A 23,299-nucleotide genomic window follows, 5' to 3' on the forward strand; every position below is an offset into this window, starting at 1 on the left:
GCTCACCTCCAGGTTTCGTGCAAGCTCCGAGCAGATTGACCACATTCAGGTGATGGCCAATGTGGATCAGGATTTTCAACTCGGACATCAGAGCTTTCCGCTCGTTGGACGTCGCTCCTCCTGTAATGGAGCGAACGCAGAATTATCCACTCGATCACTAAACCTACTGATTAAAATCATACACGTTTTCTTTTTGACATTACATTCCATCTTTGTTACATGGCCTTTTGTCAAATAAAGACCATGTAATGAAATAAAACGTCTCTTAATAAAATCAAATGTGTTTTACACCACTTATCCAGTGAGTTCACACAGGCTGAATCTATTTGTCCGTCTGTTCTGTTCTATGTATTTTACACACTTCTACATCTGTCACACAAATCTGGTATTACATTCAAAGGTGTGTTTAGTGTATTTAAAACAAACACAAAACTTTAAATCCATATTGCACTAAACAGCAATACAACATTTCCAGGGAAATACTATATTATGTTTTCCATCAAACACCCAGTGGTAATCATCTATTGTTCTTTGTCTTCCTTTTTTTAAATCACCGGATAATTTTTCCAGACTTTTGGTAAACATTTGCAGCTGGACAAGCATTTTTTGAATTCAGGGGGATTACGCTTAAAAATCTGCAAAAGAAAAACCCCCAGAAAATATGCAATGTCAGTGTGAAAGGTTAAAGAGAAAGCACGAGAGAGAAGCCTGCACTATGGTTGCTGGATTACTGGGGAATTTAATTTTGCCGGTCCATTAAATGTGATTCTGAAGAATAATAATATTGCTTTAGGCCAGTGATACAGATGGTGGAAATCCTTAAAAATAAGTGTCAACACAATTATGGAAATATGAATGAGAGGTTGCTCACGTTGCATACCCGATTTTAGGAAGTTCCGAACACCAATGTAACGTCCTCAGCTTGAACCACGGATGTGAAGATATTGACTTTGTTTTACGTTGTTTCGAACCAACCTGATATTTATGAGCCAGAGGCTGAAGCAGCCGGGGAGTCTCCAACCAAACCACGGTCGATTTGAGGAGACCTGCTGCTTTCCATTAAGTCTGACCTACGACTCACAACAGCCAGAGATCCTGTGATTTATAATGGGGCGTGATTGATGCCATGACAGTGACAAGACATCGAACCCGCAGCCCTATTTTTCATCCGTACTCGGGCCTCGTCTACATATCTACTATCACCACTCACTGATAGGGATCCAGTTTTCCACGTCTGTCCACACTCGCATAATATATAGAGAGAAAATTGCGAGAATGCAATAAAAGTTAAGTGTCAGTCGTGATAATTTGCACATGAATACTTGAGTTATGGCCTGTTTTCTGTTTTTATTCTGATTCAACATTTATGGGTCATTCGTTGCAATGGGACTGTAAAATAATGGACTGGGGGAATTGTTTCGGAACGTACCAAATATAAACATATTTTCTCCTCCTCGCCAGGTACAAGCTGCCAGAATCCGACCAGAACCTCTTCATCAAGTACAGGGGTTAGAGGTCATAGCCTTCACCTTGAACCGCACTTTGCAAGGAGCAGACATTGCATGCTTTGCTTTGAACCAATACGCCATTTAAACATTAATTGCAGGCACATGTAGCTCTGATCTCGTAATGTGCCCAAAAAAGATAAAACCCGAGAGGCCATGAAGGCAAACTTTTTCACGTCTTACCTTTCAGCATCTTCACAGCAACAGTCTTGCAGGTTGAGAGCTTATCGATGCCAAAGGCAGACGCCTCCACCACTTTTCCAAAAGCACCATGGCCGAGAGTTTTACCTGGCAAAGATAGTGTGATAGTGTGTGATAAGCGTGCAGACATCAGAGCTTCCTGTCCCCCCCGGGTAGAAGAACCAAAATGGATTCTTTGTCAGTCGAGCTATGGGTCAGTAATTAAAACAACATGCTGGAGCTCTGATCACCAGGCGGCTCTTCGAGAGAATTTATGGCTCACTTACGACGGGATGACAGCACAGGTCACTGATAAGTAATGACCCTGCACACCACGCAGCTGCAGACGGGGTGACAACAACCCTCTTGTAACTTAGCGTGGCTGTGGATATTCTTACCGTCAAACAATTTTGAGATGAACTTTTAACCTTTTGTTAGAAACGCTGTGTTTGTTTCTCTGGGTTGTATCAGATTACAGCATTTCTAATTGTCTGTGCTTCAAACAGAATCATTATAAACACAGACGTCACCACAACTTGATCGATGTCAAATAAAATATTGCACAACAAGTGTTTGTATATTTTAAGTGCATGCAACAAAAGAGCTAAACGTGCCAAAGTACATAAGTAATGTTTATCATTTTTACATAAACTTTACATTATATAACATTTATAAAACTAATGTTAACTTTTTAACATGGCAGGCAAATAAGTGCCTGCACTTTTTGTTGAAATTCTCCAATCCAATCAAATCCAACTTTATTTGTAAAGCCCTTTAAAAACAACCACAGTGGACTAAAGTGCTGTGCAGAATAATAAATAAGAGACATAAATGCTCACAAGAGGCAACTAAAAGACATAAAACAATAATGACTTTGGTGAAATATTGTCACAAATATTGTTATATAGTTTTAAGCTCATCTTGCCCACCCCTATTGAACAGCTGCTTTTTGGCCTTACTGGCTAAACCAGACGCTCAGTGGCCCCCGGGTCATTTGAGTTTGAGACCCCCGCCTTAACTCTTCAGCTCGGCACTCACCTAGTCGCAGACGATCGCGGGGAAACTCCCATTTGCTGCTGTCATACTGAAGGAGATCATTCTGCTCGTCCAGGGGACACTCGTCAGGGTCAATGATGATGGACGGACCCATCTTATAGTGCGCTGGTTGCTGAAAATGCCAGAGGAACAAACGTGAATGTCCCGGTGGTCAAATAAATAAATAAAACTCCATAACTTGTACCCATATAAAGGACATTTCACTTTCTGCTCTCAAGTTAAATCTGTTTTCATTAGTGATGGGAATCAGATGGGATATTTGGGCAGATCAAAAATGTAAAATCTGATACAATCCAAAAATACTAAACTGTAAAAATGTAATCTTTTTTTTGGGAGAACAATATTTGTGGCACGGTTGGAGAATTATGTCTTTGAAATGTCTCAGCACAAATGTGTTGTTAACGGCTTCATACGTTACATATAATGTTGTAAATCTCTGTATCGGAAGAGACTCGGTATCAGACACAAAAAAGTGGTATTGTCCCATCCCTAGTTTTCAACTTTATCATCTGTATTTAGACACCAGGAAAAAGTTACAATGTTGATGAGACATTTATGACTAGACACAAGTAATAACCGCTGTGCACAAATGTTTAGTCCCACTCACATACTTGACCTGAGGCCACAGAAATGTTTCCTCTTTCTTCTTTTGGCAAAAGTACGTTGTGTCCTTTTTGTCTAGTCTCTCCACAACATACAAGCATATGCCGGTTCTCAGGAAAGGATGAACTTATAAACATCTGCTAAATTTTCCCTTCCATTTAACAGTGGCCCAGAATTAAATGGCTGGAAGACTGTGCCAAATGTTCAACACGTGGTCTGTGATAAAGAGATGAAGAGAGAGAGAGAGAGAGAGAGAGAGAGGATTCCATCCTATACCGCGTTACCTTTCTTAGCTTGCGGATGAAGAGGATAAGCATGAGCCAGAGGAAGGTGGCTGCGGCTCCAGTGCACACCAGGATTATAACCTCGATGTTTGCCTTCCCCATGTCCCCTGGAAACAGAGAAGAAACAGTTGTCTACAACAGAAGCTCTTTGGCAAAAACAGCATTAGTCTGCAATTTTCATGATGTCATGATAATTCGTAATAATATATTAACCCTTATATTAACAGATTAACAAAAAATTTTTTTTCATCATATTCCCAGTTTCTGGTTTTTTTTGATGGACGACCTTTAGACTTTTATTTCACGTCATTCTTTCGTTTATTTGTCTCGTCCTAAATGCTCTCTGACAGACTGTATACAGAGAGGAAGTGGAAACACGCTTCAATATTTATGTGTAGTTTGTTTGGGACATGCATACCGCACTTTTTACTCTTCCAAACACTATTTTTCCAACCATCCTCGTCGATACTCTGAAAGCTTATATCCTTTAAACCTCCAACGTTTTTTGGTTCCAGCTCCCATTTCACATGATTTGCAATCAAAGCAGCACATACAGCTGTTTGCTCATCTGTTTTTGTGGCAATGGTGTAATGGAGAAAGGTCAACATGGGTAGCTGCATGATATTAGTATCACAATATTACCCAGGTTCATGTTAAATACACAAACTTCTTTTTATATCTTAGTGAGGACACCTCATAGATATCATGCATTCCCTAGCCCCATTACAACTAAGTGCCTCACCTTAACCTTTACCCTAACCCTAACCTAAACCCAATTCTAACCCTAACCCTAAAACCAGGTCTTAACCCTGGGTTGAGACACAAAATGTCCCCACAAGGATAGGTGTTAACGTTTTTTGGAGTGTACACACACACACTCCATTAACTCCTGTGTGTTCTCAGTCCCTCGGTTGCTGTAGCAGTCAGCCTCTTTGCACTCATTAGGGGACCTCTTAACACTTCACAGAGGTCATGTCCTCGAGGAAAGGACCCTCGGCCACAGCCTTGATCATAAAACCCAAGAAGGAATTCACTTTGCATTCCCGGCAGCCACAGGTTGTCATGCCGAAGTCAAACCAGAGTATTTGTTGCAGGGAGAAGATGTTTTGATTGGACCCATCACTTCATACTGAGACATCAGAGTGTTGGAGTGTGTTGTTATGGGAGTTATTATTGGAAGGTGTGTGCGTGACTTACCCATCACAGTAACAACAGCGCTCGACATCGCCGTGCCCGCCTCGTTGCTGGCTATGCACTCGTACAGACCCTCGTCATCTTTCTTCACCCTCTCGATGGTCAGGAGCCCGCCCTCGAGAGTTACTCCTGCAGGACACAAACTCTCAAGTTTAAAGAGTGTTGACAGGTAACACCTACACTGAAATGCTACTTTATGTCAACAACAAACTCAAAGTACTTTCTTTTTCTCCCTGCAAAACTTCATTAGCCAGCAATTATAGTTTCACATAGACGTAGTCTTCCAGTTTAAAAGTGATGACCAGGAAGTAGGACAAAAGTAGCATTTAGCCACCTAAATGCTATAAAAAGAACTCCATTTTAATTACAAGTCTAAAATGAGCCTACTTCTCAGTTGATTTACAACATCAGTAAACATTTTTCCTGGGGAGATAATGGTCTCAATCTCTGACTTCTGGTCTTCTTCAGTGGCACTTTGACGTAAATTTTGTAATTATGTTCCCATTTAGAAGAAGGGGACATCAGTGTGATTTACAGCTGCTATCCCACCAAAGGTATGAACTCTAGGTTGCATAAACTGACATGGCACTAGTAGAATTGTGAATCTGGAGGCTTCACAATGGGAGTTTGCTTTGAAAGCTGCAGACTGCATCCATTTTTATAATATAATCAGGTAATAAAAGTATACAAAACAATAAGTGACACATGTTTTCTCACTGTGACATTATGACATTGTTTTTGGCTCAGCAATATGTCCAGACAAAAGTTACCGCAATAAAAATGTTCAAATCAGTTGATAATGACATTTATTGTAATAAATGACATATAATAAATAAAGACCAGTTTTTCTCTGGCTTCTACAACTTTCCCTCCCTGTGGTAACAAAATGAATTAATTCCAATGTGTATGACTGAATCTCAGGTTACCTGGACCTTCCTCCACTGGAACTCCATTCTTGTACCACATGATGCGGGGATGAGGAACTCCCTGGGCTAAGCAAGCGAGCGTCAGGGTGCTGCTACTGTTCACTTCCTGGTTAGTCAGATTCTGTCTCAGGCAGGGCCGTTTTCTCGCTGCGTCAAACAATGGAAATAAACGTTGAAACTTGTGATGATGACAGCAACTCAAGTTTTGCAAGGCCGTCTTCTGTGTTCCTGAGTGTTGTACTTAGTGACAGTTATTTAAAAACAAAAAACTAACTCACCATCTACAGTCAGCGCTGCAGGCCTGAGTTCCACCCTCTCCTGAAGCTTCTGTGCCCGGCACTTGTAGCCGGCGGCGCTGTTTTTGGACACGTTGTGCAGATGGAGAGACAGAGAAATGGAGAAGGGAGTGAGCTGGAGGTCGGACACGTTGGTGGTGATGGTTTTGTTGGTGGAATCCATCCACTGCAGCTCCGTGTAGAGGTATCGAGCCGCCCGACAGGTCAGAGTGATGTCGTACCCCTCGACTGCTCTTCGAGGTTCGATGGTAAATTCGTCCGAGTTATCTAGAGACACAAAGTGGAGGGATGTCATCCATGAGGATTCCTGTGATTGTAAACCTTGAACTTCCCTCCCTATTAATCTGATTGTACACGGACGAGCAGCGTGTATAACTGCTGGCTGCAGATCCTATTTTTGACAGTAGTTTTGGACATAAAGGCCAAAAATGTCAAATTTGCAGTTATTTCCTGTTTCATCACTGTTAAGTGGAAGCATGTTGCTCGTCGGCAGCGTTGCTGATGGCACTCCTGCACTCGTCCAATTGGAGTGAAGCTGAGTCTGTGCCCCAGGGCAACCAGACAGTGCTTGTTTATTCAGATTGCTGGAAAGCATTCTGTGTTCAGTAAGAGAAGACAGCTGTTATTACAATTATATCCACTTTTTTCTTCTTCTTTTTTTTTAGTTGTGTTTGATCATTCTTTGTTTTTCCCTCTTCTGGAGGAGAATGCAATTCCTCTTGGAATTTCCACTTCCATCACAGACAAGTCTTTGGCATTTGGCATCTCATGACTTCCAAGTTTTCGCCTTCATTCAACCAGGTCCAAAACCAATACTTACACCCTGTACTCTACTAGGAGGAAAGTGATTGACTTCATTGCAAAGTGTATTGTGCAAAGATTACTGTGCTTGTGTTTAGTGGCACCTCGTCCCTGCTGTTGTTACATAACTGTTTATGAGAATATTCACTCATATTTTTTTTTTTGGGAACATTTGGAAATGCTCAGGTGCACATAAAAAGAGTAGATTCCCAGAGCAGAAGCCTCACAGAGGAAGAGGAATGACCCTGGAGCGGGAATGCAGTTATTCATAGCTGCTTTCCAACCTGTGCCATTATAGAACACCATATGGCTCAGGACATGTTTGCCTCTCTTCCGCCCCGAAGCCACTGAGCTACAGTGGAAGATGGTTTCAATTAATGCCCCCCTCTGGTCTCTTTATTGCACAATACGATCTGCACATTCCTCCCCTCCTTCCATGTTCTTGCATCTTTCATTACCGCACGTACTGTTTGTGTAGATGACCTAACAGATGCCGGTGCACAACTTAGCGTGCTTTGCAATTACAATAAAAGTCACTGAAGTGTCTCTGCATGCACTTTCAACTTTACAGATTTAGATGCTTTCAGTTAAAGGCTACCCACTTACTATACACGTAAAAGGGGATCATCAGGGTGCTGGAGCCATCCTCATTCTTGGCCTCGCAGAAATACTTTCCCGACACACTCGCCTCGCCAATCACCAGCGTGCTCATAGTCTGATGGGGATTAACATGGCAATGATTAGTGATTATTCCATGCAGGACCAAAACACAATGAGTTGAACAACAGGTGCTCAATATTACAGGCAGTTATTATTAGTGTGGTGTATCCTTGGGTTGTCAGTCTTCATCATAAAATTGAGTTGCTGAGAAAGAAGTGTGGGCCAAACTTGAGTGTTTTTTTTTTCCCCCGTCACATTAATGAAAGAGTACATCTGGAGTTTTAAAACCCACTACGTCCCCTTTAGACCTGCGCTATATATCCAGTGCATGTTCATTTCCTGGAAAGCACGTCAAACGCCACACTTGTTTTTTGTCTTGTGCTGGTACAACATTTTAATGGATAAAAAAAAAAAAAAATGGAATAATAAGTGAATCTTGGGTGAGGGCCAGACTGCGTGGGGGTCTGTTCAGTGTTCATACTGACATCTGTTTGGGGGGGGGGCTACATCAAAGAGAACAAATGATGTGGGTGTATTGTCTGGATGTATGCTGGTCCAAACTTCCTGCATTTGTGGGGAACCATTGTGTCCACTTCACGACTGAAGTCGTGAAACAAATTTCAGCAGCCGTTACAATGTTCAACAAACAAACAGGCGGTGAGAAAACAGAGTTATATCGCACTGTCCAGTCGGTGGTGCTATGACATTTGTCAAAACACTGATGCATGGACTTATGGTATTATGTTACTCAACAAAATGTAACCCTAGCTCATAAACAGCCACTTAAATGGTTACGCACGGTCTCTGAGAGGTGACCTGAGCAGGCGCACTGTGACCTCTGTGCCCATGTCCTACCCGTGTGTTTTGTTTATATCATGACCCTGGCCAGTCTCCCTCTCCACTGGGCCGTTTGGGGGAGCCACTCTGAGGCCCAGCCCCGTCTACATCCTTATTCACAGGCCAACACAATTTATGTGACGTGACAGAGAGGAATTCACCTCCAACAAATCCCTCTTCTTTCTAAACTGCGGCATGTTATCATTGACCCTTGGTGCTGACCCTCATAAAGCACCAGTGTTTGGCCACAGGTACTTGTAAATAAGGGCTGCCCGCATGTTCGAGATAAATTAGAGATGGTGCCCCCGTGAAAATGATGAGCAAAGAGGTAGATGTTCAGGTTCAAGCAGTGACCTGAATGGTCTGGGTTGAAAACGATCACTTTTCTTCTTCTGAGAAATTGTACGTCAATGACTGTGTGCCCTTATTTAACCGGACTAATGGGGGTTTTTAATCTAATCATGTGGACCTACTTGTGTTCAGGTATTGGAGGCCTGCTCTTAATTATGTTTGGGAAGAAAGGATGTAGTAACTAGTAACATGTTTCCACCGTTTTGACCTGTGACATGTAGATTCTTCAAATCTGTTAAATCTGTCTGTCAAGTTGTGATTAAATGTTTCTTTCGGTTATTACCTTGTGTCACACTATTATATTACACTCAACTCAGTTTCAACAGAATCCTGGCTGTTGTAACAGTGTCTGTAATGACTTGTTGTCACCTGTTATGGTGCAACATAAGATTCTGGATCGGTTTATTCTCATCCCTTGGCACATGCATCACTGAGTCAGAGGGTCATTTAATCTGATGTCAGAATAAAACAATGTGTCTTTGGTCAAGGATAAAGCTACAGGTTGTCTTAATGAAAGAAAAGTGTATTTGACTTCAGTCAGAGATGGGAATGTCCTGATAGGGAAACATCAGTGCAGTTATGCTTGTGTGATGACCTCTATTTATCAATATAACGTCTTCCTTTTCAGATGAAACACATTATTTCCTTTTTTTTATTGCCCTGTTGTTTCTTTGGGTTTATTCCAAGAATTAATTGTGTCTTTCTTTTTTTTTTTGTCTTGCAGTGAAAAACAAAACTGAGGCCTGCCAAGGGCTACTCGGTTTTGCTCACAGTTACATAAGTCGAAATTAATGCTGAGAAGCCAAATCATTTTCAGTGGAGAGAAGTTCATCATCACAGCCAGTATAAAGGAGGACTGTCAGGATTTATGGATTTCAGATGTTGAATGTGACTTTCAAGGCCTGGTTATGGGGAGATTTCTTGAATCTGACACAAACTGTGGATCGGAACACATCTGCTTGACTGATCTCTTAAAATCCCGCCTTTTTTCACCGCTTTTTTTTTGTTGACCACATTTCACAGTGAGCAAAGTATGCTCCAAGTGATCTGAACCGAAAAACACTTACCTTGTTTTTCCCTTTAACCAGCACATGCTTGGCACTTATGCTCTTAATCCAGTTGTGGGACTCATCTGCCTCGTCATCAGTGCTGACCTCCGTGATCTGCTCAGTGTCAGACATGCAACTGCAGGACAGAAAGAAATCCAATAAAACTCATGTTTGTAAACACAGATTCACGTGCGCAAGCATCGGTCGGACTTTTATATTGCTTTAGAGTCCTGTAGGGAGTCTAGACCTGGTAGTCTGTTGTTATAAAACCGAGAGAAAAGATTTAACCCCACCCACAAACCCACCCAAACCCTTCACCACCCACAGTGGGGAACAATCAGCCTGATGAGAGGAGACGCAGAGGAGGAAACGGCAGCAGCGACAGGATGGGTTGTGCTGTGCGTCACCTTGTACAGGAACACCCGCCATGTTCTGGTCCGAGGAGATAAGGTTGATCGTAGGGACTTGGCGGTCAACAGTGGCCAGCTGATAACTCCTTAACCTGGTGATAAAGACACCCCCGTATTTCTGCTTCCTGCATGAGCAGCCCCACTGCACCATACCAGACTCTGTTCACCTCTAAAACCCAACTCTTTAAACTTCAAAAGATTTTGATAAGATGTGATCTTGAAGTGTGATAAGTGGGATTTACCTTGACAGGTATTTTGCAGGGTCAGGCCTGTGTAAAACAAACACTTTGCACAGTTGGCCGTTCCTCTGTCTCATTAGCTGGCTGCTACTGCCCAGCCAACGTTCCTAGTGCCAACCCTGATTATCTTTATTCCGACAGGAAGAGCCGCTTTGACCTAACTAACACGCTGCTATTGTTTATTATAAATCTGACAAGGTTTTTTTATTTTTTTTATTTTACATAATAAAATAACATAAAGTGAACATATTTTAGTGTCTACCAGTGCAGATTGTTGTTTTTGTTACTGGTGCTGGTGCCTGATAACCCCAACCCTAATGGGCTGATGGCCCATTGTTTCCCTGATCTTACAACCTTCAGGTCTCCCGCTGTCAGTGACGAGGCAGGACCTCAGTGAATGTTCATCTTGTTTGTGGGTTCACTACCAGGCTGGTATTCATGCACTGTCACTCACACACTCAGCCCTAGTCTGCAGCAGCTTTACGAATCTGGGATTGATGTATCTCGTCCATGTTTCCTGTTTAGCTGACAGGACTGCTGACCACAAACCAGGGGCCAGCTCTCAAGGGCAGCTCTTTCCTTTGACTAATGTTTCATATTCTGGGCCCTAGTCAGTTCAGTCAATAAACAGTAGATATGTTGGTAGATGAGGGTTGGCTCTGGATGCTGCAACTGAGTCTGCTGCTACGTCTGTAATGTTGTTTGCCTGTGTGTGTTTACATTTTCTCCCTCCAACACAACAGTGGCATTTGTGTAATTAAACTGCAAACTTCAGTTAAAGATCCGGTGTGTAAGAATTAGCGACATCTAATGGTCAGACTGCAGACTGTAACACTCCAGCGCTTCAGGGAACAACAGTGGTCCACACATACCATCAATGATGTGGTTCATTTTATTTTGCATGGTAAGCCTTGTTAGTTTATCCAGCGACAGAAACTTGGCTGCCTCCGTAAAGCAAGGCCCTCACCTAAAGTAGAGATACAAGGTTTTTTTTCTGCAGCTACAAAAACAAACCATATTTATTTTAAAGTGCGGTGCATCACAGGGGACTGTGTGAAATAACACCACACTCAACAAACCAGTGTATATCTAAAGATAAGTCAAAGGGTAAATGAAGTATTCTATGCCTAAAACATTTCCCTTAGATGTGTTCATAATTCTATTAGAGCTGAAGGAAGTCAACATGCAGAAAATCCTGTTTAAGCGTTTCTTTCCTCAGAACATACTGAGATGGTGACTCACCTTGTAAGCATAGGGTCTGAATGACATGGCTGCCAGAGCCAAGTGATGTCTGGCAGGGGAAACCCGTAAGCAGTGCAGGTTAGCTGATGCTGCTTGCCAAACATGTAGGTCTGCACGTCCACAGTGGCAAGCTCCGCCTCTGAAATAGTTGGCTTTACTTTACACAAGTACACAGAAAAGAGAGACACAGAGCGAAAGAGGAAAAGAAGAAGAAGAAAGAGAGAGAGAGAGTGAGAGCGTTAGATCAACCATCTGTAATCCCAATCCAGTTCACTGTGGAATCTCATAATGTCTTTATAATGAGGAATGACAGTCATGATGAATAGCCATGAAAAGGTGCCACTGACATCGGTTGTGCTTTAGACGCTGTTTTTAAGAAGAATGACAGGATGATTAGCTAGCCCCGGGGCTGTAGGTCAAAGAAGGACCTCACCGTGGGCCCTGCCCCGGTCAGTGAATCCACCATGTGCACCGTAATTAGCAACAGACAAATATCCTCGTGCCACCTCAGGCGGCAAACCCACATCACAGCCGTCCTCCCCGTTTTTGAACAGCTGAAACATGCGGCGACATTGCTCGGCCGACCGCAAAAATCTGCATCCCACTACGCTCACACGTCATCGCAAATCTCATTAATGATCTGTGTGACAGCTCCAAACAACCGATGCACAAAGTTTAAAATAGCTCCCTAATTGATACCAGGAAACTCTCTTCACTTTGTTTGTTTGTGTGTGTTTTTATTTGTTGTGCCATTTTGATAAATCAAGCACGAAGGAGGCAGTTTTTTTTAGTTTTTTTTTTACATATTTTGGCACGCTATGTTTTCTTGATATTGTTTAAAGAAAAGCACATAAATCCCCCCCCCCCCCCCCACTGTGTTTCATGTTTCAGCTCACTTTGTAAGTTATCATTTATCTACACAAACACTGTACAGGCTGGGTTACGTGCGTGAGCTGCATTGTGAGGATGCAAATAAATGCCGGGGTCTGGGGGGGTCTGAGCGGCTGGAGTCTGTGCGCAGACCGTTTACACACAGCGAAAAGCCCCTTCAAAAGAGCCCCAATAATCAACAACAGCTGCCCTGCTACGTCAATCCAGCTCTGGAATCAACAAGCCTGCAAATTCCTCTCATACTGGAGCTGCTACCTGCCGTCCAGTGGACTGAATGAAAGCAGCAACAGCGCTGCGGCAGCCTCTGTCCAAAGCCAATGCGCTGCTTCATTTCCTTTAGGATCCAAAGTCATTACGCACTTTATGACCAAAGCTTACCTTCGACGAGCAGAGTGTAGGTCAGATTCTTGTACAGGCCCCTCGCTCGGTTGCCCAGTCGTACGGTGTAGACTCCAGTGTCCTTGTGCTGTACGTCAGTGATGACCAAGTTGAAATCAGACATGGAGTAACAGGTGGAATTCTTATGTATAGGGATGCCGTCCTTATACCTGAACATGTAAAGCATAGAATGTTTTATTTGTTAGACACATGAGAGAATAATACTGTATATGAGCCACGGGGTTATTACTGCTGATTAGTCACAACTGTTTACAGATAATAGCAATAAGTATTTTAATAAAATGAATAAAATATAGAAACTAGTACAGAGTATATAAAGTATAGAAACTATACAAAGGTATATATTATACTGATTAGTGAGAGACAAACAAAGAGGGTAAGTAATGCATTACAATGCACAGGTAACAAAGTTTGATTTGTTTCAAGCTTAGATTTTAAATATAAAGCATATTTAAATGTTTTAGTTTCTAATAAAGTACTACAATAGGGGGTGGGTTAACTTCAAACAATTGTTTAAACTAATCAATATTAAATAAATATTGTTTTGTACTACTTTTCTTTCAGGTAATTTCCGTGTCTCTTCCTAAGGAGACTTTTGACAATAAAGAATTTAAAAGCTTGTTAAGTTTGTTCTGTTTAAATTGGATATCCGTGATAGGACAGTACCTCAGAGGGTGCTTTTGCTTCACTGAATCCAAGACATGTGCACGTTACACCATTACTCACCATGATATCAAGTCTGGTGGAGGCAGAGCGTTGACCTTGGGTTCGAACACAAGCCTCTTTCTTCCTTCTTTGACAATCACCTTGCTGGGACGCTCATGTCGGTAGGAGATGTTAAGGAACGGATGCTCTACGACAAACAAATCAGAAATCATGCTGTTAGCACATCGGTAACCACAGTGTTACAGATATGTCGTTGTCTTCTTATACTTTTCCACTTTCAACCTCTGCCTGTTATGCTCAAACTAACCAAGTAGGTTCAATCTTTACAAAAATTAAAGAAAGAGTGGCACAATGTAAGTGCTTGTGTTTTACTTGGACCACTGTTGTGCATATTTGACACAATATCAATATCTTTAAAAAAAAACCTGATAGTCAATTTGAAATATATGATGTAAATGTTTACTCACCGTAGACAATGACTTTCACTGTGGCGTTCCTGTACACCATGGCTTCAAGATCTGCTGTGCAGCGATACATCCCCCTATCCTCGACAGTAACGTTTGGCAACACTAAACCCCTGCTCATCCCAAAGGCAATAGCAGGTTTTTCTATGGTCTTGGGCGTATAATGGCGATTATCCTGAAGAACAAAGGAAGTACCGTAAACTCTGCAGTCAGCGACAGACACACAACATACACCATTCACAACGTCACCGGTAAATAATGAACTTACTTTCTTCCTTGGAAAGTCCCACATAAAGTTGATTCTTCCATTGTACGTCGTCTCGCCGGTACAGTTGAGGACGAGAGTGTCTCCGACCAACACCTTAGCACGATCTGGCGTGATCTTTACATTTTTCAGTTCAAGTGCTGTAGAATGGACACGAGCGACGCGGTGAGATTTTGAAACACACACACACTCTGGTTCATTTTAAATTGGACATAAACAAAACCACACTCACTCCTTCTACTTGGGATGTACATGGACTTGAACTCACTACCGTTGACCACTGTGCTACAGGTGAGCGTGTGGTACATCGTATACGGGCCGTAGGGGATCTTAAACCCCACCTTTGGATCCCATTCCACTTCCTTTACGACCTTCTCTAGAAAAAGCGGGAGCTGCAATCGGGACAGAAGAGCGGAGAGAACTTTGTCAGAACCCACGGATATTTGGTGACCCCTGTGAGCTGAAAGATCACTGAGCCAGACAGAGCGAAGTGTAACGCACTCAACTCGATTTAACGTGTACAGTCATGCTCGGCTGGCCTCAGCTGGGTACGCACACGTGTGAGCGTGAAGATTTGATTTGTTTATATTGTTTTGTTGCGTATAACCTCTGCAATGGAGCACGAAACACTGAAACACTGCCGATTGGAAATGGATGTACGTGCCTGCTGTTGTTTGTTCTCGTGCCAGAAGGTTGAGCTAGGAGAAGAGGCAAAGGGAAGGAAAGGGAGCAGGAAGGAGGAATGCCATGGTGTTTCGAAATAGGAGGAAGGTCACTTAACCAATATCTGTTCCATCTGAGGCAGAGGTGTTTGTGGCCATATCGATCACAAATATGGCAAAAAGCCCAGATGTTTCACCTCAGGCAACATGTTTTTTTAAGTTCTCCACAAATATGAAGTGCTGTGGAGTAACAGAGGTAGACACACGTCCTCTGGGATCAGTTATCAGTCACAATCTTGCTTAAGTTACCTGTTATTTCCTGTGACTTGACACACTATGTGCTGTTTTCACTCTGCATTTCCTGACGTCCGTAGGAGGAGAAGGGCTAAATTTAGTCCGAGAGTCTATTCTGAGGAAAACAAACTCTTGGAACACCTTCCTGCTCTTACAGGAAGTAGACAGGATGACTCCCTTGGCGGCCCCTGAGCTTCCCTGAGACAAGCCACTGTCCCCTGCTCTGTGTCTGTGTGTCGGATGGTGTGAGAACCAGAGAGATGCCCTGTGCACAGAGTGTAAACACCTCTTTTTTTTTCCCCAGAGGACAAGTAAAGATACCCTGCTGTGGTATAAATAACAATGTTGATGATCGATGTTGATTTTTGTGTGTGTGTGTGTGTGTGTGTGTGTGTAATCAAACAACATACAGACATTTACTAAATAGTGCATGTCCAGCAAGATGTATGCAACACATACAGTGTTTTCCTATACACTACCAAGCAATAAGCCATCGTTAAGGATAGATGGCGAGTGAAGATCCAAGATTAATCAACTCAGACTTTATATTTTTGAATCAGTATTTGGAGTGTGATGTGGACACAAATGCCAGGCTCACTCCCTACTCTATGCAACCTCTTAATCCATGAGTGGACATGAGCAGAGGAGTGTGTAATGTAACGATGCAGAGTCCTTACCGCGATCAGCGTCACGTCAGCATCAGGAGAGGACGTCCGGCATGGAATTATGAGGCTTGGCTGATGTCTGTAGATGGCCAGACCGTACGGTGTTGGATAATGAGGCTCCACGAAAGGTTGCTCTGGATCTGTGGGACAACAAAAAAAAAACTCTCAAAAGAAGAAAAATAAACAGAAATAGCGTTTCAAAGCAGATGTGGCCCGTTGCATTCTGTCCTTTGGGATGTCTGTGTTCTGTCGTGCATTTACAGCCAACGGAGGTGAAAGAGCTATGCCACAGCAGTGCAATTGAATCAGGGCAATGTCAGGGCATGAGAAATTAAATAAAGAAACGATTTCACTGCAGCGGAATAAAGCGGTGAAGCACAGATCACGCTATAGTGAGCCCCTAATGGGCAGCCAGCAATCACACACGCGGCTGTGGGAATTTCATGGCTGGACAAATAGTCTGTGTTTGGTGTGAGGTCAAGCAGTAGTGGTGTGATAAAGAATCTATTATTTCAAAAGTAAGCATGGAAAATGATCTAATAAACATCTGAGCGGCTTTGAAAAGAGAGTGTTAGACTAAACACAGGCACAGCAGGCTGCCTGATAGCTTGGCTGAGAGAGCACCAGAGTCACAAGGCCGCAAGAGAACAAAGTGCAAACAAAGTGCACTTAGTGTTAGTTCACTTTTTTTAAGACCAATATTAAAATATATTATTTTATACTAATAATACCATTAAAGTCAGACCTTATTCCTGATCTGTTGCCTGGTACCATTGAACATGGAGGGTATTCACTGGAGTACATGTAAAACAGTTTCTTCCAAAAAACCTATTCCCTGAAAGTGTGACAAACATTTTAGTTCAGGGTGGATTCTTCTCTGGCCTGGGCCCCGTCCCCGTCGCGTGAGATCCATTTAAGTTTATTACTTTTTGCATAACCTTGCTGACAAACAAACAAACAAATCAACACAAGGCATCTTTTGGGTTTTTTTGTTTACGGTAACAATAGCGTAACAGTAACTGGTGCCATCTGATGCATCAGGCGAGGTGTAGGAAAACAGTAGCAGGGGCCGGAATTCACAGTCAATGACCAGGGCTTCCTGTGCAATCACGCTCAACCTTCCACCTCCACAAGAACCCCGAAGAACCACAGAAACCACTTCCTCTCTCTGTCTGACTCTCTACCGGGAGGCCCTTAAGCCTAACTGTCACACTACATTTTAGTCAGCATCCTGCATTTAAAGAATGAGTGTAAAGTCATCATAAAAAAATACTGCGCAACATTTAGCTTTCTTTTCTGTAGAAAGTAAAACTTACATTTTGGTCACACGGTTCAAAGAAAAACAGCTCTGTGAAAGAAGTGTCCTTTTCTGTGCTCAAGTTCTGTCTTTTCCTTAAAAAACATGCAGTTTTTATTTTTCTTGCTGGGAAACGACTTACAGTCAGTGGTCTGTGTGGAATAATTTAAGCGTCATAAATCTATCAAAGACAGCATGGGTTTCTGTTTTCTTGTTCCCTCTGCTTCACTCACTGCTTCGACAAAGAAAGGCCATCGTGTGAGAGGCATTTTCTTTTTTTTCACCTTTGACATAGATGTAGGTTGAGGTGACGTGGTCCGAACCATTTCTGGGGTAATCACAGCTGTACGGCCCCGTGTCTCTGCCACTCAGCTGCGTGACGGTCAGTTTGCTGCAGTGCGAGTGGTGTTTCGAGTCACAATGTTCCACCTTCACGTCCGACGATGAAATGGATCGCCGGGCAAGTGTCCAGCGCAGCGGGCCGTGACCTCTAACAAGAGGACAGAGGGGAAGAGAAAGACACGTTTGCTTAATGTGGATCCGTCACTTGATTTAAAACATCAGTGCACATGAATCTCAGTCTGGTCTCACGTCTTCTTCAATAACAGATGATGATTGACAGTCTAATAGGTGCCTGGGTGCAAGTGATGCATGTGAACTACTGTTGAAAATGTCAACATGGCGGTGGTCAAATCATGAATCTCATGAATCTCGGAGTTCAGCTTTAAATGAGCTGGACTCCGGGGGACGACTTTGTCATAACATTTAATTTGCACAATCAGAAATGATTCATCACTTCTCCTAAATTAAAACAAGTTGATAAATCAGCCTTATGAATGTAAACACTGCATACACTCCATATGTTTGAAGGAAATGTGTCGTAGATGACAATGACCTAAGAGGATTTTTTAGTTCAAGGTGACAGCAGCTGCCGCTCCCCTCGGGACTCTTTGGCCTGACATCCAGTTTCAGTTTACTCTGAGTTAATCTCGAGTCGGCCGATAACTTGAGCTTTCACATGGGAACGTGGCTTCTCTTGAATGACGTGCCTCGGCCGACACATTCTTTCCACGCAGCGTCTATTTTAAAAACTTTCATTAAAGAGATCCCATAGGAGCGTCCAGCATGTTTTGCATACCACTGCCTTTGCCTGCAGGATTCTGGGTCAAGCAACCTCCACCTCTTTATACAGTGACAATCACAGCATGACAGTTTAGCACGGGGCCAAGCATCTTGAGCACATGACCTTGTAGGGAATCATTACATTAGATAGACGTGGATTCCTTAACATTCCTTGCGGGGCCTGCAAAAATGATGCAAGCCTCTTTAAATTCAAATAAAAATAACTATACACTTGGGTCTCACAGGCCCTAATGGAAACCACTGGTTTCTTTGTAGACAGCAAGTGTCTCAAGAAGCAGACATGTCCCATTTGTTTCCCCTGCTGACCGTTCTGATATGCACTGAGACCAGGGTGAACTTTATGGCCGTGGTGTGTGAGAATGAGACCACTGTCATTTCCACTGACCTGTGACAACTGACCACAAAAGGGGGCCAAAGCAAAAGTAATAAAGTAATAAAACTGTCACAGAGACTTTCTTTTCACAATAATTAAGAATTTAGATAATTCGTCACCTGGTGTCATTGTATTATAGTCTAATGTTGTATTGTATGAAGACAGAAAATGTGTGTTACCTACCTGCATGTGAGGATCAATGTGTTATCATGATGGAAAACGAGGGGATTCTTGGAGGGCAGGATCTTCGGCATGAGCTCTTTCTCCAGTCGCCCTGTTGAGAACACAAACGCACACATACAGAGTAAATGTGAAGTACACGTCCACTGCATTTATCTTCCCTCATTTGTATGAAAACAAATGTATTAAATCGACCCTCCTAACGTGGCCTTCAATCAGGGAAAACCTTTCTTTGTAGCACATGACCAGCAAAAACAATGGAGTTACACACCGGTGTAATTCTGCTGACACATGCTGCACACACATGCATTTGTAAGCACATGGAAACACACACACATAAATGAGTACACCTGCATTTACAAACACACATAGAGGAAGAGAGAGGGAGGAAAAGAGAAACACACATTTGTCCATTATTCATAACAGCTGCTGTGCTAAGAAAGAGCCGACAGTGCCAGCGCTGGCAGTGGCACTCCAATATTGACTTCCTCAGAATGTATTATTGTTTTATTGTCCAGGGTTATTCAGTGGGGAACTGTTGGCTCACACACTTTCATGTTGTGATAAAAACATTGCTCTGCAACAAATTAATAACCACTTAAGTAATAATAATAATTAAAACCGAGTGTTTAATTGTCCCAGGTGTATTTGTGTTAGACATGTGAATATAGTGCTTTTTTTCTTCTTTTAATTACCACGTGCACTAGTTTACACTACACTACTTGTGGGCAGCTGTGGGCCGGTGGCAGAATGGGTCGTCTTCCAACTGGGAGGGCCATTACGGGCTCGGCTAGTCCACATGCCCATGTGTCCCTGGGCAAAGACTCTTAACTTCGAGACGGTCGTGACGGCTGTGCCGACAGCGTGTGAATGGCTGACACAGACGTGTGATAGAATAAAGTGCTGCATAAATACACACCATTTACTACAGTTTTTTTGGGGGTACAGTGTCTTGCACATTATCAGCATGTAGACCAGAGTAGCTGGGGATCAAACCCCCACCTTCGACCCTCTACAGTGGCCTTATACCGACAGCAACATCCTTTAAGCCGATGGTCAATAATTAATCACGTAAAATACGACCATTGGGAACAATTACACACAAGTGGCAAAATAAAAAAGACAGTTTATCATGTTGCGAGACTGATTTATGAATGTTTAACGTGCCGTTCCTTTGTACGTGCCAAAACTACGGCTGGTGACTGCACAAAAACAACACCTGAAAACATCCTCCTGACCTTGAAATGCAACGACAGCGTGCTCATTCCTGAAAAGTGGAGGATTTTCCCTCTTATCATCCTCACTAACTCACTACAGATGGATGAATCAGCAGGGCCCCCAGCAGCCCACTAAAAGAGAGGGAGGAAAAAAAATACACCCCCATGGCTGTGTCTTTACGCTTCCACTTGCCCCAGTGTCTGCCCAACACTGACCCCAGCAAGCCTCCCAACACCCCCCCCTAACCCCCCGCAACAGCTGTGTGCTGCATTCCTCCAGCAGATCGCCTGAAAAATGCCAAAAATTGTGCTTATTGTGTTGGTTCAAAGAGCCCCGGGGCTGGTTCTAATTAAGAGCCGTTAAACAGAGGACAGGCATGAAACAAACGGAGCGAGGGAGGGAATGAGGCCGAGAGACTCGTGGGTTGACTTTCTCAGAACACCGACGGGGTTCTGAGCCAGTGACACGACATTAAACTGATAACTGACATACTGTAGGGCCAAGACGGCTAATATTAGCATCCACATGTCCTTGTCGTCGGTGATGAAGGGAAGTGGCACAGGACACACAGTTTGGGAAACATCTGTGGTATTTTAGGTTCATTAGCAGCCAGAAAAACAAAGATTCAAACAGCGTTGGACACCAGGATATACTCAAAAAGTCTGTGGCTCAGAAAATGCTATTTAAATATTAAGGCAAAAAAAAAAAAGGCATTTCGACTGATGTGAGATGATGAAACATCTATGACACAGCTACGCTGGGCTAAAAATAAAACGGAAGTGCATTTTCATGATTCAGTTTTGTTGATGCCGTTAATCTTGTGACTGCTAACACCAGAGGAACAACCCAACGTGTTTTTGTAACCAGACACCTGATACAACATGCTGCTGATGTTGACTAATAATAATACATGTATGAAAGGAGTGCAGCCTGACTGAAGTGAATGGGAAACTCCAGGTCACGGCCCCTCAAGTGCTCGCAATAATGCACGGAATTCCCTCCTCTTTCACAGAGAGTATTTTGTATAATTTTATTTTGGTGCTTTCAAGGCAAAGGTAACAATACGGCAGAACAATTCCTTTGTATAACCATGCCATTTCAGTCCCTGCACATTTGTGATAACTGCACATAAAATGGGTGGAAGGCAAATCATTGTTCGACAAAAGAGTGCAGGGTCACAGGTGGTGAGTCCTCTTCTCTCCACGAAAACCATGGTGACAGAAGTCTAACAATAGTCACTGATTTGCAAGAGACGTAAAAACATCATTTTACTAAATATTTTTCAAAGAAAATATACCGTACGCGTCTCATTAGCTGCTTTTTAGAGAGATTCTTCAAAGATTTTCCTGAGGGCCTGTTTATGTGAACACAAACATCCACAGAATCAGATTACAGATTAGTTTAATCTCTGGATAATCCACAGCAAGCAAATGAGTGAGTCTTCTGCCTACCTTAAATCAGGTGCTTGATCATACTGTATGTTTTTTGTAATCCTGCGTGTAGTGATTCATGCAGTCAATGTTGTATCAAAGTGTGTCATTGACGCTCAAAACCTCGAGTTTTACGGATTTGAAGTGTAGATTTTCAGTGTAACCCCAATGGAACGTGTGAGCTCATGGGTGAGATGTGGGAAGTCTTGCTTTGGTTGAGTCATGGGAGCACTTTTCTGCTTAGCAATGGCAACATGGAAAGGTCATTTTAACATTATTGTAATTATATATGATCAGCGACACACAGGAAAGCAGGAAATACAAATAATTAGACCAGACATATGGAGCTTTTCCACTACATCGTCACCGGCACGGCACAGCTCAACACTACATGCTTTGGTTCGCTTTCCATTACTATAGTACCACCTCAACGTGGGCGGAGTCATCACTGCGCGGCTGCATGAAACTGCCGTGACTTCACACAAACGAGTGACATGTAAAGCAGTTGTTTTCAGTGTAACTGAATCATTAGAATCAGTTCATTAAAAAGATTTGTTCAGTACTTCCTCCATGACCGGCCCTTAAGCCTCCGGAGGCGGAATACAATACCAAACTGAAACCCTTAACAAGGGTGGAAATCACCTGCCAAAATAAGAGGTCGCTACTGCTTGAGCTGTGATTCATGTCTCGTGTTATACTCTGCTACACAGAGCCCTTCTGAAGCCTCTCCACTTTGCCAACTGCAGGGTTAAGACAACAGTTGGGGCGAGTGCCTTTTTTATTAGCCGTATATTAGCCTTTGGAGAGTTACAGGCAGAATGCCCCAGTCTCCTCTTAAAAAAAGCAAAAAAACAGGAACATCTGGCCATGATGGGTGGCCACTCGATGGGTTATATAAAGTTGAGTGAAGCCGACAAACAGGAATCTTCTGCACAGGCATCCTGCACGGTTAAGCCAGAAGATTCATGTTCCATCATGTATGATTAGCACGAGGCAGATAGAAGCTCCTTGAAATTGAAATCTCATGCAAGATTCAAAGAAAATATATTGCTGGCTCAGAGTGGATATGCCTCGTATGGACCAGATGCTGTCCCTGATGCAGAGCCTATAAGAATAGCTAGACCGAGCAATTTGTAAAGTTCAATATCCCAGTGTACGGGAATTACCTTTTTCCAATGCAGGTGTGTGTGTGAGTGTGTGAGTTTGTGCTTGTATTGTTGCCTCTTTACGACCTTTTCTGGTATAAACACGGATCAGTAGTCCTCATGGAGACCAAAACCTGATCGGAATGAGGCAAATCCTCATTTCTGATGAACTGGTTAAGTTTAGGGCTAAGATGTGTATTGTATTTAGGTTAGCCAGCACTGTCATTAAACCAAAACTGCCACATTTCACGTGCAATATCACAAATTATAACACTGTTGTTTACCTTGTTTTCATATTTAACAGTTCCTTATTTCCTTATCTTAGTTCCACGTGTACTACATTGTTTTGATTTCCCCATGTGGGATGAATAAAGGATTATCTTATCTTATCTCTTAACTTAAGGTTAGAGTAAGGCATTAGCTGGTGATGGTAAGGTTAAGCATTAAGTTTTGTTTAGGCTATCCAAATGAATCAACGCAGTGTCTTTAAAAGGATAGCTGTGTGAACCTGTGTGTCTGTGCGTGTTTTTCTGTGGCTGCCTGCGTGGACCGGGACATCCTGCCAACGAGCAGC

The 23,299-nt window shown here is 42.8% G+C and overlaps 1 protein-coding gene across 1 annotated transcript in view; it reads right to left on the reverse strand.

Moving 5' to 3' along the window:
* The window catches only part of kdrl (kinase insert domain receptor like), a 44,931-nt gene that overhangs the window by 18,611 nt on the left and 3,021 nt on the right, over positions 1 to 23,299 (reverse strand). Inside the window, exons 2-19 of the mRNA XM_058649757.1 lie at positions 18,936 to 19,026; positions 17,521 to 17,726; positions 15,952 to 16,079; positions 14,551 to 14,710; positions 14,322 to 14,458; positions 14,057 to 14,228; positions 13,650 to 13,776; positions 12,903 to 13,072; positions 11,634 to 11,790; positions 9,761 to 9,878; positions 7,452 to 7,560; positions 6,027 to 6,311; positions 5,749 to 5,895; positions 4,826 to 4,951; positions 3,629 to 3,735; positions 2,724 to 2,853; positions 1,689 to 1,793; positions 7 to 120 (exon numbers count right to left, since the gene is read on the reverse strand). Coding sequence (XP_058505740.1) covers positions 7 to 120; positions 1,689 to 1,793; positions 2,724 to 2,853; positions 3,629 to 3,735; positions 4,826 to 4,951; positions 5,749 to 5,895; positions 6,027 to 6,311; positions 7,452 to 7,560; positions 9,761 to 9,878; positions 11,634 to 11,790; positions 12,903 to 13,072; positions 13,650 to 13,776; positions 14,057 to 14,228; positions 14,322 to 14,458; positions 14,551 to 14,710; positions 15,952 to 16,079; positions 17,521 to 17,726; positions 18,936 to 19,026 — 2,589 coding nt within the window. The remainder of the gene's footprint in view (positions 1 to 6; positions 121 to 1,688; positions 1,794 to 2,723; positions 2,854 to 3,628; positions 3,736 to 4,825; positions 4,952 to 5,748; positions 5,896 to 6,026; positions 6,312 to 7,451; positions 7,561 to 9,760; positions 9,879 to 11,633; positions 11,791 to 12,902; positions 13,073 to 13,649; positions 13,777 to 14,056; positions 14,229 to 14,321; positions 14,459 to 14,550; positions 14,711 to 15,951; positions 16,080 to 17,520; positions 17,727 to 18,935; positions 19,027 to 23,299) is intronic.

The sequence above is a fragment of the Solea solea genome, chromosome 14 (assembly GCF_958295425.1).
Source record: "Solea solea chromosome 14, fSolSol10.1, whole genome shotgun sequence".
NCBI classification, from domain to species: Eukaryota; Metazoa; Chordata; class Actinopteri; order Pleuronectiformes; family Soleidae; genus Solea; species Solea solea.